Here is a 13,568-nt window from a genome sequence, read left to right as displayed (position 1 = left end):
TCGAACCCAGGCTCCTAGGATCCCAAGCCGGCACCCTAACCGCTAAGCCAACACCAGGCATAAATCACAAATTTATCACATAAATCACAAATTTAAATCACAAACACCTGAACAAATCACAAATTCGTTTCACCTCTGTTTGAACATCAGGCCTGGCCAACCGATTCGTGAAAGACCTGCCTGTAAAGACGCTCCCCAGCCAAGAAGGCGGGAATAATTGGGGCCGTTAAATTAGTGTGGAGGGGGTAATCCAGCAGCCTGGAGCCAATTGCCATGCCTTCCTTCTTGCACTCTGACAAGCATTCCGGTTCGGGAAAGTAATAGTAGTAGTTCCTCCAGACTGTTATGGCGTATTGGCAGCATATGCTATCATTGGCAGCCGATGCATCGGTCTTAACCAATACGCTTTCATACTCGTCCAAAGTACCTCAAACATGAGTTAATTTACCTGTCCAAATATCATTTTGCATCAGCTTCGTGAATCCTGTTTTTAACCAATCATCCAGATCCGATGAGGAATCGCTCTAAACAATAATCTACATTTAAACTACATCCTGTGCTTCCCTTCAGGTGTGTAGTCAATGGCACAGGGAAGTGACAAAAGGTCTTGGTAACAACAGCCAATCAGAAACGGTCTGCGGCCCAATAAAGTATTATAGCAAATGGAGATTAGTGCAACACTGCAAAGAAAGGCCAATTGTGATTTTAGTGATAAGGGACTGACTCTGTACACGTGGGTAGAACCCACAACTGGAGAAAGCAGGTAATAGCATTTCTTACTTCTCCTTATTCCTGCAAGTTTACATTTACAGTGCATTCAGAAAGTATTCAGACCCCTTCCCTTTTTTCACATTTTGTCATGTTGCAGCCTTATGCTGAAATCGTTTAAATTCATTTTTTCCCTCCTCAATCTACACTCAATACCCCATAATGACAAAGAGAAAACAGGATTTTAGAAAGTTTTGCAAATTTATTAAAAAGAAAAAACTGAAATATCACAAATAGGGGCCAGATGGAAGCCAAACAGTTCAATCTTGGTTTCACCAGACCACAGAATCTTGTTTCTCACAGTCTGAGAGTCCTTTAGGTGCTTTTTTGCAAACTCCAAGTGGGATTTCATGTGTTTTTCATTGAGGAGAGGCTTCCGTGTTGTCACTCTGCCATAAAGCCCAGATGGGTGGAGTGTTGCAGTGATGGTTGTCCTTCTGGAAGTTTCTCCCATCTCCACACAGGATCTCTGGAGCTCAGCCAGAGGGACCATCGGGTTCTTGGTCACCTCTCTTACCAAGGCCCTTCTCCCCCAATTGCTCCGTTTGGCCGGGCGGCCAGCTATAGGAAGAGTCCTGGTTGTTACAAACATCTTCCATTTAAGAATTATGGAGGCCACTGTGCTCTTGGGAACCTTCAATGCAGCAGAAATTTTTTGTAGGCTTCCCCAGATCTGTGCCTCGACACAATCCTGTCTCTGAGCTCTGCAGACAGTTCCTTCGACCTCATGGCTTGGTTTTTGCTCTGATATGCATTGTCAGCTGTGAGACCTTATATAGACAGGTGTGTGCCTTTCCAGATCGTGTCCAATCAATTGAATATACCACAGGTGGACTCCAATCAAGGTGTAGAAACATCTCAAAGATGATCAAGAGAAATGGGAGGCACTTGAGCTAAATTTCAAGTGTCTTAGCAAAGGGTCTGAATACTTATGTCAATGTGATATTTCAGTTTTTTTTCTTTTTAATAAACTTGCAAAACTTTCTAAAATCTTGTTTTCTCTTTGTCATTATGGGGTATTGAGTGTAGATTGATGAGGGAAAAAATGAATTTAAACGATTTCAGCATCAGGCTGCAACATAACAAAATGTGAAAAAGTGAAGGGGTCTGAATACTTTCTGAATGCGCTGTAGGCACAAATTTCATCCTGGGTTTAAACAAAATATTTTTTATATAAATAAGCAAGACTAAGTATAACATTTGTGTCAAGTTATCATCGGTCACTTATATTATTACTAGCAAACGTACCCGTCAAGGACAGGGGCTCATAGATGTCTCACCTGAAATGAGCAATTTCCTTTTTTAGTGTGTATTGGTAGGCGTCAGGAAGGGCATCCGGCCATAAAAACATTGCCTCAAACAGGGAACCATGATTGTCATGGGGCCCGCAAGGCTAACCCCCGCTCTAGCGGGGACAATGGCCTTAAAAACGATCATTCATTCATTGGTAGAAACGGGAATTCAGTGTAAATATTCAGTGAACAAATGTCGCAATGGGTGCAGCTGGTAACCTCGACAACCTCGGTCCATTCTATCAGCTGAGATTTCCAATCCATTCTTTATGTACCTCGGAAGTACTGCTCAGGAGTGAGGGTGATGTTATGAAAGCTCAGCTGGGAAACGGGTTTAAACATGTTTTGGGCCTACAACCTGATGGAAGATCACCAAAGTTTTTTCCATACCAACCGACCACCTCCAGGCACCTATCCCTCTCCACATTGTTTCTTCAGCTCCGTCCTTCCCCTCTCTCTATATTCCCCATAGCTTAGTTTTCAGCAATTTCCCACAGTATTTAATTCTGGTTTTCCATTCGATGATCCATATATCAGTAGTTTCAGTTTCACTTTGTGATGTCAGTTTAGATTCGTCATTACAACTTGTGATGCGACGCGAATAGTGCACAGAAAGGTCGGCAAAACCGATTTTGGGAGGATTTTTTTTTCAAATTTTCTAAGGGGTGTTTTTACGGTCATAAAGGAGACTAAAGTGTTTAAAGAATCAAGGCTCTTAAAAGGGCCAAATGGGGTCTAAAGGTGTCTAAGGACGAAGAGCAAAAGGGGTCAAAAATGTCCAAATGGTCTTAAATTTTCCAGAGAGTTTTACATTGTCCAAAGAGTCTTAAAAAGTCAATAGGTCTGAAAAAGTCTCAAAAGGGTCGAAACGGGTATTAAAAGGTCTAAGGGGTGTAAAGGGGTATAATGGGGTGTAAAGGATCTACTAAGGAGTGTAAGGGGTCTGAAGGGTTAAGGGATGTGAAGGGTTGAAAGGTGTTCAAAGGGGTGTAAAGGGACAAAGGGATGTGAAGGGTCGAAAGGGGTTTAAAGGGTCTAAGGTGTGTAGTGTAATGGGGTTTAAGGTGTGTAAAGGGTATGAAGAGGTCTATAGGGTGTACAGGGTTTAAATGGGTCTAACGGTGTGTAAAGGGTCGAAAGGAGTCTGAGGGGTTTGAAGGGTCTAAGGTGTGTAGTGTAAGGGGTCTAGAGCGGTCTAAGGGGTGGAAAGGGTCTAAAGGGTGGAAAGGATCTAAAGGGTGGAAAAGGGAGTGAAGCTCTAGTAAAGAAAATACCTCGGGTTTGTAAATAAATGAACTCGGGAGTGCAACACGATAATAACGGGCCAAATGACCTCCTCATCACGGTATAAAACCCCTATTCGGGTATATCGTGGTTAAAAATCTGTTGTTAGAAAGTTTCGTTGTGATTAACCATGGGAGCTCAAAGCAGTATGATCCCAAACAAAGAGCAAAACAACAACTCACCTTGTTGTGAGGATGAGGTAATCATTGGAGGTTCACCCGTTGTCATTTGGCGGTTTGTAGTTGGGGGTCACGTGGGTCCTTTTTTCTACAATCTATTTTTCACACTTGAGAGTGATGTTGTTAGATGAGCAGTAAAATTACCTTTAAATCTATGTATAGGTTGCGTTTGTACTATTTTCGGTTTTTGAATAATTAGCACATTTCAGAGTTCACGTGACTCCTTTGCCGAACTTACCGATCATGGTAACGTCTTACGTTAAGCACGTTTCATATGTGGATAGAACAAAGAGTTGTTTCTCACATATGATAACATATTTGATGATCGGAGCTCACCATCAAACTAATTATATCGATATCCGTGTTAAAATCTAATAGAAATTGGGCTTTTAATAAAGATTTGAATATTTTAATCGACCCTCGGAGATCATGGCGACAGGTGGCAGCTCAGATGGTTTTAAGTTATGAATTTTGAGAAAAAAAACTGTTTTAAAACCCCTATTTATGTGCAGGGTGGTAAAAGATGTTATCCTATAAAGTTTTGTGCCGATTAACCTTGGGAGTTCAGAGGAGTAGGTTCACAAACAAACAAACAAACGGACATTTTGCTATTATATATATATATATATTGGCCCACGGTGGCTGTATCTGAATTAGGCTGGGAATGAGGCCCAAAAGGGATGCCCAAACAAATGGAAGTGGAACTGAAACACCAGCACTTGTTAAAATGCACACAATCAGCCGTTTCATTTCGCTATCAACTCTTAAGATGGCCGAGCACAGCAAGTCTGGTAGCATGATGTGATATTCCGCATCCCTTCTCTTCGGTGTATGAACGATGGTATGTTCGACTGTTTGTTATAAATTAATCAGGCACCTTTAAGCGCTGAAAAACAGAGACATTAAAAATTGTACTGTGGTGCTATGCACACACAACTCGTTTGCCAAGAAGGTAGGCCACCACGCGTTGTACAAAACCAAACACTTTATTCTATGCTCGCACGTAAGCACTGGGCGGGCTCGACTTTCGAGCCCGCGTATATGTCCCGAGGCCACACCTTGCCCTCGGGCATGGCCGGTCGGCCGAAAGGCGGGGCATGTATTCCAGTCCAACCCTGCGCCTCATGACGCCTTTGCTCCGGGCGTGGCCCGAGCCGTGCTTCCACGCCCGGTCACTCGCGTCACCCACTGGTGCGCGGAATTATTACCCGCTGGCGTTGTGTCCGCCACACGCGCCCCCCCCCCCAGAATTCCCGCGCACCTGAAGGGTGAGCTTGCGGGGAAGCCGGATGACCCGGCCGAAACGCCCTCTGGCCATGCGTGCAGGGCTGGGGGATGGCGGGACGGCGGGGGTGCTGGGGGTCTGGCCGCCGGGGGGCGGCCTCCACGCGGAGGCAGCGCTGCTTGCGGGGGGTGGTCCAGGTCGAGGTGGGCCAGCTTGAGGCGGTCCACGGAGATACGATCTGGAGTACCGCCGATGTCCATGGTGAAGTGCTTGTCCCCGGTCTCCAGCACGCGGAAGGGCCCGTCGTACGGGGGCCGCAGCGGTGCCCGGTGGGCGTCGTGCCGGACAAAAACGTACTCTGCCGTGCGAAGCTCCGGGGCGACGTGTGAGGACGGGCAACCGTGGTGTGCCGTCGGCACCGGGGCGAACCTCCTGGCGGTCTCCTGAAGGGTGGAGCGCTGTTGCGCCGCGGACCAAGGTGCCGTGGAGTCGGGGATAAATTCGCCCGGTACCCGCAGTGGTTGTCCGAAGACCAGCTCTGCCGAGGACGCGCACAGGTCGTCCTTGGGCGCTGTCCTGAGGCCCAGCAGGACCCAGGGGAGCCTGTCGGCCCAGCTGCCGTCGCGGAGGCTGGCCCGGAGCGCGGCCTTCATCGAGCGATGGAAGCGCTCGCACAGGCCGTTGGCCTGGGGGTGGTAGGCCGTGGTGCGGTGCAGCTTGATGCCGAGCCCTTGCGCCATCGCTCCCCAGAGCTCCGAGGTGAACTGGGGGCCGCGGTCGGATGAGATGTCCGAGGGGGCGCCGAACCGGGCAACCCAAGTGGCGATGAAAGCTTGCGCGACGTCAGCCGCAGCCGTCGCCGCCAATGGCACGGCCTCCGGCCACCAGGTGGTGCGGTCCACCATGGTGAGGAGGTGGGTGAAACCCCGCGAGGGGGGCAGAGGTCCCACCAAGTCGACGTGCACATGGTCGAACCTACGTTCGGGCACCGTAAACGGGGCCAACAGGGCCTGGGTGTGGCGGTGGACTTTCGCGCGCTGGCACGCGAGGCACGTCCTGGCCCAGTCGCGGACGTTCTTCCGGAGGCCATGCCAGACGAACTTTGCCGCGACAAGCTTCTGGGAAGCCTTCGTGTCTGGGTGGGACAGGCCGTGGATGGCGTAAAAAACCGGGCGCTGCCAGCCAGCCAGCACGATGGGGCGAGGCCGGCCGAGGGAGACGTCGCACAAGAGGGCAGTGCCCGCGACGTCGAACGGTACCTCGGTGACGTGGAGGCCCGTGATGGCGGTCCGAAAGGCCTGGACGTCGGGGTCGGCGGTCTGGTCCGCCGCCATCCGGGCATAGTCGATCCCGAGGTGGACCGCGTGTGCGATGGACCGGGAAAGGCAATCCGCCACCGGGTTGTCCTTACCCGCGACGTGTCGGATGTCCGTCCTGTACTCGGACACGGCAGAGAGGTGACGTTGCTGCCGGGCCGACCATGGCTCGGCGACCTTGGCCATCGCAAAAACAAGGGGCTTGTGATCGACGAAGGCCGTGAACGGGCGGCCCTCGAGAAGATGGCGGAAGTGTCGGACCGCCAGGTGGAGTCCGAGAAGCTCGTGGTCGAAGGTGCTGTACCGGCGTCCGTGCGGGCGGAGCTGCCGGCTAAAAAACGCCAGCGGCTGCCAAGCACCATTCACCCACTGCTCGTGCACCGCGCCCACCGCGTAGTCCGACGCGTCGGTGGTGAGGGCGATTGGTGCATCGGGCGCCGGGTGCACCAGCATGGTGGCGTTGGCCAAGGCCAGCTTCACGCCCGCAAACGCCGCATCCATCTGCTCCGTCCAGGCGATATCACCTTTGCCCGGCTTCCCCCGGAGGGCCTCGTGCAGGGGGCGCAGGAGCTGGGCGACGCGGGGCACGAAACGGTGATAAAAATTCACCATGCCCAGGAATTCCTGGAGCCCCTTGATCGTGCGGCGGCGTGGGAAACTCCTGACCGCCTCCACCTTGGCCGGTAAAGGGATGGGCCCGTGCATGGTGATGCGGTGCCCCAAGAAGTCGATGGCGGTGACGCCTTACCGGCACTTCGCGGGGTTGATGATCAGGCCATGCTGTCCCAGGCGTTCGAAGAGCGTGTGGAGATGGAGCAGGTGCTCCTCCCGGGACGCGCTCGCGACTAGGATGTCGTCCAGGTAGACGTAGACGAAGGACAAGTCGCGCAAGACGCTGTCCATGAGCCGCTGGAATGCCTGGGCCGCATTTTTCAACCCAAAAGGCATCCGCAAGAACTCGAAGAGGCTGAATGGTGTTATAACGGCCATCTTCGGTACATCGTCCGGTTGTACGGGGACCTGGTGGTAGCCCCGGATGAGGTCCACCTTGGAAAAAATGGTCGTTTTCGCCAACCGGGCGGAAAAGTCCTGAATATGCGGGACCGGGTAGCGGTCGGGGGTGGTGGCGTCGTTGAGCCGGCGGTAGTTACCGCACGGCCGCCATCCGCCGCCGGGCTTGGGCACAATGTGCAGAGGTGAGGCCCATGCGCTGTTGGAGCGCCGGACGATGCCCAGCCACTCCAGCGTGGCGAACACCGCTTTCGCAACGGCGAGCTTCGTTGGGTCGAGGCGGCGCGCTCGGGCGTAGACCGGTGGTCCGACGGTGGGAATGTGGTGTTCCACCCCGTGTTTGACGGCCACTGCTGAAAAGGTGGGCCGCGTGAGTGCCGGGAAACTGGCGAGGAGGCGGGTAAACTCGTCCGCTGCCGGAAGCGTACAGACCAACCTCGCCGGGACGGAACCGCTCAGGAAGCCACTTGGTAAGCCGCTCGGTGAGCCGCTCAGCGAGCAAGCGAGCGAGCTGAAGGTTTCGGCCTGGACGAGACGTCTACGCTTAACGTCCACCAACAGCCCATTCGCACAAAGGAAATCCGCACCGAGCAGGGCCATTGGCACGCTGGCGGTGACGAAAGACCATTGGAAGCGCTGCCCCCCGAAACGCAGCGAGAGACAACGCCTCCCGAATGTGCGGATGGGAGTTCCGTTGGCGGCGAGCAAGGCGGGGCCCCGGCCCGCGGCTTGCTTGTCGGACGCGGAGGCAGGGAGGACGCTTACCTGCGCTCGTGTTGCACAGAAATCGACGACCAGACGAGGTGTCTGTGAGGAAAAGAAGGCTGCCGGAATGCCCGACGCTCATGGCCGCAAGTGAGCGCCGGCCCGGTCATTTCCCGACCCGTCGAAAGAGCACGGCGGGTGGCACGCCCTAGCCTTGCGGCCGAACCTGGCATGATAATAGCACCAGGTTTGCCCCGGTGGTGGCTGCCGCGTCGGTCGTGACGGCGGTGGTGGACGGGGTGTAGCAGCGGCTACGAGGGGGCTCGGCGCTGAAGCCTCCGCACTGGGATCCAGTACGGCAGCGCTATACGTTGGCTGCGTGTGCGGCGCTGAAGCCTCCACACCGGGATCCACTACGGCAGCGCCATACGTCGGCCGCGCGTCGCAGACCGCGAAAAATTTGTCCGCCTCTCCGGCCAGGGCGCGGGGTTCCGTTATGGTCGAACCGGCCAGCGCGAGCCGCACCTGCGCAGGTAGCTGGCGGAGGAAAAGCGCTCGGAAAAGGAAATCCGGGCGTTGGTCTCCAAGAAGGGACAACATATAATCCATCCGAATGGACGGTCGTGTGTCGCCGAGGGCAGGAAGGTCAAGGAGGCAGTCGGCGCGGTCGGCCTCCGTGAGCCCGAACGTGGTGAGGAGAAGTCGTTTGAGCGACGCGTACTTGTGGGCGCCCAGCGGGCGCCGAAGGATGGACACGACGCGGGCGGCAGTGCCGGGCCCGAGGGCGGCGACCACGTGAAAGTACATGGTGTCGTCCGCCGTGATGCCCCGGAGCTGGAATTGGGCTTCGGCCTGCACAAACCAAACGTCGGCCTGTGCTTCCCAGAACTCCGGGAGTTTAACGGCGACAGCGTTGGTAGCCATGGTGCGTTCAGGGGTCAGCTACGGCTGAACCAGTCGGGGTCACCAGTGTGGTGCCGTGCACACACAACTCGTTTGCCAAGAAGGTAGGCCACCACGCGTTGTACAAAACCAAACACTTTATTCTATGCTTGCACGTAAGCACTGGGCGGGCTCGACTCTCGAGCCCGCGTATATGTCCCGAGGCCACGCCTTGCCCTCGGGCGTGGCCAGTCGGCCGAAAGGCGGGGCATGTATTCCAGTCCAACCCTGCGCCTCACGACGCCTTTGCTCTGGGCGTGGCCCGAGCCGTGCTTCCACGCCCGGTCGCTTGCGTCACCCACTGGTGCGCGGAATTATTACCCGCTGGCGTTGTGTCCGCCACAGTACATTATTAAATATTGTATTGGCTGACAAGATGGCGCACGGGTGGTGCACTACCTTTGAGCTGTGTAGTATGGGTTTGATTCCCCACCCGACGATAAATGTTTCCTTGTAATGTAGCAAGGAATTATTCCATAGATACAGGTACACTTCCGAGATTGGCTTTTCGGGGCCACGGGTTTCACAAATTCTTCATATCCTTTTTTAATCCCCACACTTAAAAAACAAATCACATCTGTGTCCGAAGGAAGTGGTTCAATTTGGAAGTTTTAATATGAAACAGGCAAAGCCTAGAAACCAATGAAATCCATTAGAATCACCATTTAGATCCCCTTAAAATTACCCTTTACAACCCTTTAGAATCACCCTTTACAACCCTTTAGAAGTAAACACAGTGGGTTAGAAAGTTTCTTCTTCATTTTTGATGGACGGATTAAAGGAACTAGGGCATGCCCGTACTATATATAAGCTAGGACGTGCCCGTACGTGGGTGCCCGTTCCTTGCCAAAAAAAAAAAAAAAAAAAAATTTGTGTAGGGGTGTGTGTGTGTAAACATCCTAGGGCGTGCCCGTACGTGGGTGCAAAAAAACATGCGTGCAAACAACAACAACAAAAAAAAAACTTTGAAACCACGTGGCAGTAACGACCACAGAACCCCCCTCCCTCTATTTACATGAATGGTTTGGTCCATTCGCAACGACCACAGAACCCCCCCCCTCTATTTACATGAATGGTTTGGTCCATTCGCAAAGCCAAAGCGAACGACCACAGAACCCCCCTCTATTTACATGAATGGTTTGGTCCATTCACAAAGCCAAAGCGAACGACCACAGAACACCCCCCCCCCCCCCCCTCTATTTACATGAATGGTTTGGTCCATTCGCAAAGCCAAAGCGAACGGCGAACGGCTAAATCGCCATAGCTCGGTAAGTACTTGTCCGATTAATTTCAAACCTTGAAAAGGCACATCCTCGGGTCCCCAGCAATATACCTGGCAAGTTTAAAGTATATCGGACCGGTAGTTGTCGAGAAACAGCGGTCACAGACAAACAAACAAACGTACAAACGTACAAACGTACAAACAAACACACAGAGATTACTGGAATTATAGATAGATGATAAAGCCAAATATTGAAGGGGCTTCACCGCTTAAAAACGGGGAGATATTGTAATCTGCTCCATCTGTTTGTCTGTCTCTCCGTCCATCGTGCTATCTCCTAAACATCTGTGCAGAAATTCACCAAACTTGGTAGTTATGGTCACCACATGACACGAAGGTGCGATAGTATCATTTTTTGGGGATTTGACCCCTGTTCATGCCCCATTATGTGGGGACTTGGGGTCACAGGGGTCAAAACAGAGGGTCATTCCTGATGGAACCTTTTGTCATTTTCAACTTTGGTTTAGGTGGTTAGCGTGGGGATTTGCGATGGCGTGCCATCGACTTCACTCGTTTCATATGTGGGTAGAACAAATTATTTGTTTGTTTGTTTGTTTATTTATTTATTTATTTATTTATTTCGTTGTTAATTAATTAATTAATGATTTGTTTTGAGGTAGCTTACTAATTTATTTTAAAGTGTTGCTAAATTTTTTTAAAGAGTTCAGGTAAAGCTCGGTGTGTGTACGTGTTTTTCTCATTCTCATGACGATCAATGCAGAGCATCGCGAGGATATTTGCTTCAATGACCCTTTTCACACAATAAGCCACTCACCGAGTGCGACCTCTTTTAAAATTCTAAACACATGACGTTTATAATTCAGCCTTTGTATTTTAAAAGTAATGTCTATAACGCTATTTCATTGCTGTGAACTGCGTATGTGTTTGTGTGACTTGATGTTTTAAAACTCCTTGGAATGAACGATGTAGATTACAATCGATCTCGTTGAGGACAACCCCTCAGGAACGGGCACAGCTCCCTTGGATATAAACCACATATTGAAAGTACTGTTAAATGTAATGTTGATTAAATTTGATGTAAAACTTTGTTGAACTGTACCATTTTCTGCTCAAATCCTTGTAATTAATGTACACTGGTATCAATTAACGACTCTCTCCTGCATGTGATTTCTTAGAACACTAAACAATTTAAATAATAAATAATAAAAACAATGCAACGAGCGAGTATGAATGAAGGTGCAGAGAACGAGGGTCATTTATGAGCAGTTTACATCTCACCTCCTCTCACCCACATGTAGATGAAGGGTCTGGCTCTCAGTAACTCTGACACCATCAGGGAGGTACACAACAGCTTCTCAAGGTGACCCTTTCCACTCATTCTTCTTTATTCCCTTCACTGCATTGTTTGTATTTGTCTATCTATCCGCGGTTTAGTCATATCGATGCATTCCTCCTTCACGTGCCCCACCAAATAGGCAGCAGCTGCTGGAGGGGGAGGCAACCCCTGGTTGCCGTGACGACGCATTTCACTTTGTGTCGTTCGTACCCATCGGGGGTCATCTCTACGAGCTGGATGGCCTCAAGGAGGGACCTGTTGATCTAGGTACCACACCGTTGCTGACACTGTGCTAGATCTTGATTATAAAGTAGTAACGATATATCTACTCTCGTAATCGTAATGTTTTTCTTTTGAAAGGGATGTGAATTGATTATAAAGTGAATCCTCCTCCTCAAGAGATCACAGTATCACATCATGTATCCATTGCCCATAACCAAAGCTGGGCACCAAACCGTTAATCCGTTAATCGTTAATTGAATGAAATGAATGAATGAATAATGAATGAATGATCGTTTTAAGGCCATTTTCCCCGCTAGAGCGGGGGTTAGCCTTGCGGGCCCCATGACAATCATGGTTCCCTGTTTGAGGCAATGTTTTTATAGCCGGATGCCCTTCCTGACGCCAACCCTTGGTCACGCTCTGACGATGCGCAGGGATACGGTGTACCTATTCTAAATCAGGGTACACACCGTGATCATTCATCCCAGCAAGCTGGTACTCAATTTGCCGACCTCGGAAGGATGACAGGCTGAGTCAACCCCCCTGGCGTTAATTCAGCGATCGACCGGGATTCGAACCCAGGATCCTAGGATCCCAAGCCGGCACCCTAACCGCTAAGCCAACACCAGGATAACGAAGTTAATTAACGAAGTTAACTTTTACGAAGAACGATTTAACTTTTAAGTTAACTTTGAAAATCATTATCGGACTAACTAACTTCCGTTACAATTAACTTCCGTTAACTCAAGTCCGCTAACCCAAAAATTTCATGGTCTACCCAGCTTGTGGGAGAGATCTAAGCACGGGCAGCGTCTCCGGTCCACGCCGGAACTCCGTTTATTTTTCTGGGTCCCTCGGGACAACCAACAACCAACAACCAACAACAACAACCATGTAGTTGCTTCTCAATTGCAGGTGCAGACACTTCAAACATACATTACAGTTTGATTCGGAACGATCGGCTTGGCGAGCGATATCAATCTGAATGGTAATGAAGGCACCTCTGTACTGTGCTGTGCTGTGCTGTGCTGTACTGTACTGTGCTGTTCTGTACTGTGCTGTGCTATAGTGTGGTATGTGGGCCCCGCAATTTTTTTTTTAAATCGGGCCCCTTAACATGTAAGGCCGGCCCATGTTCTAAAGCCCTTAAAAAGACCCCAAAAAGGCTTATTTTATAGTTTTGGCACTTTTTTAGGTGGTTTTAGAGCAAAAAACTGTTTTTTTTTGGTTTTGTTGTAGTAAAAATTTACATTAATGGTTTATCGATAACTTTCGTTACATTTTAAACTAATTAACTGATTAACGGTTATCGAAGTTAACTTTTTGGTTAACGGATTGCCCATAACCCAGCAATCAATGACAGTTGAGATGCGATGTCGGGATGAATGGTAAACACCCCGGACTGTTCTATGATAGTGAAAAATTTGGTTTAAAGTTGCGAGATTTGGAAAAGCGGTACCTGGCTTGGTGGTACCTTTGGTTCGATATCCTCCATGGTCTTGCTCACTGTGATGGTGTCCTTTGCTGCCCGATGGAAGGCTTGGAAGTTTTTCCCTGAATTTTGTCATGAAAGGACAGACAGGAAGCCCCATTGCTCATGTCTGCTTTGGAGGAATTGCAGCTCCAGGTGTATTTTGTCATAAAATTCCCATATGATTTTCTTTCTCTGTTTTTAGCTCACCTGGAACGAAGTTCCGGGGAGCTTATGTGATGGCTGTATCCCACTGATTGGTCGGATCTGGATTCGGATATGAAACAAAACCTAATCAGCTTGTTCTTGTCACTTACTCGACTCATCCACCAAGTTTCATCCGAATCTGTCATCAACCTTTTGAGATATCATGTTTTATATCGTTTTTGGCCCTATCACTCAATGGTGAAGAATCACTTTAAAAATTCTCAGATTCATATCCAGATGCGGATCTTCACCAAAATCTAATCATTTTGTTCGTGTCACATACCTAACCTCTCAACTAAATTTAGTCCGAACCCATCCACAACTTTTGAGATATCCTATTCAGAAACAGACAAACAGGGGTGAAAAC

At 50.1% G+C, this 13,568-nt stretch overlaps 1 protein-coding gene across 1 annotated transcript in view; it reads left to right on the top strand.

The window, feature by feature from the left end:
* UCHL5 (ubiquitin C-terminal hydrolase L5) overlaps window positions 1-13,568 on the top strand; it is a 33,492-nt gene that overhangs the window by 8,551 nt on the left and 11,373 nt on the right. Inside the window, exons 5-6 of the mRNA XM_068107441.2 lie at window positions 11,264-11,325; window positions 11,441-11,568. Coding sequence (XP_067963542.1) covers window positions 11,264-11,325; window positions 11,441-11,568 — 190 coding nt within the window. The remainder of the gene's footprint in view (window positions 1-11,263; window positions 11,326-11,440; window positions 11,569-13,568) is intronic.

Source organism: Myxine glutinosa, chromosome 2 (genome assembly GCF_964187855.1).
Source record: "Myxine glutinosa chromosome 2, kmMyxGlut1.1, whole genome shotgun sequence".
NCBI classification, from domain to species: domain Eukaryota; kingdom Metazoa; phylum Chordata; class Myxini; order Myxiniformes; family Myxinidae; genus Myxine; species Myxine glutinosa.
This window is presented reverse-complemented; position numbering and strand designations above follow the sequence as displayed.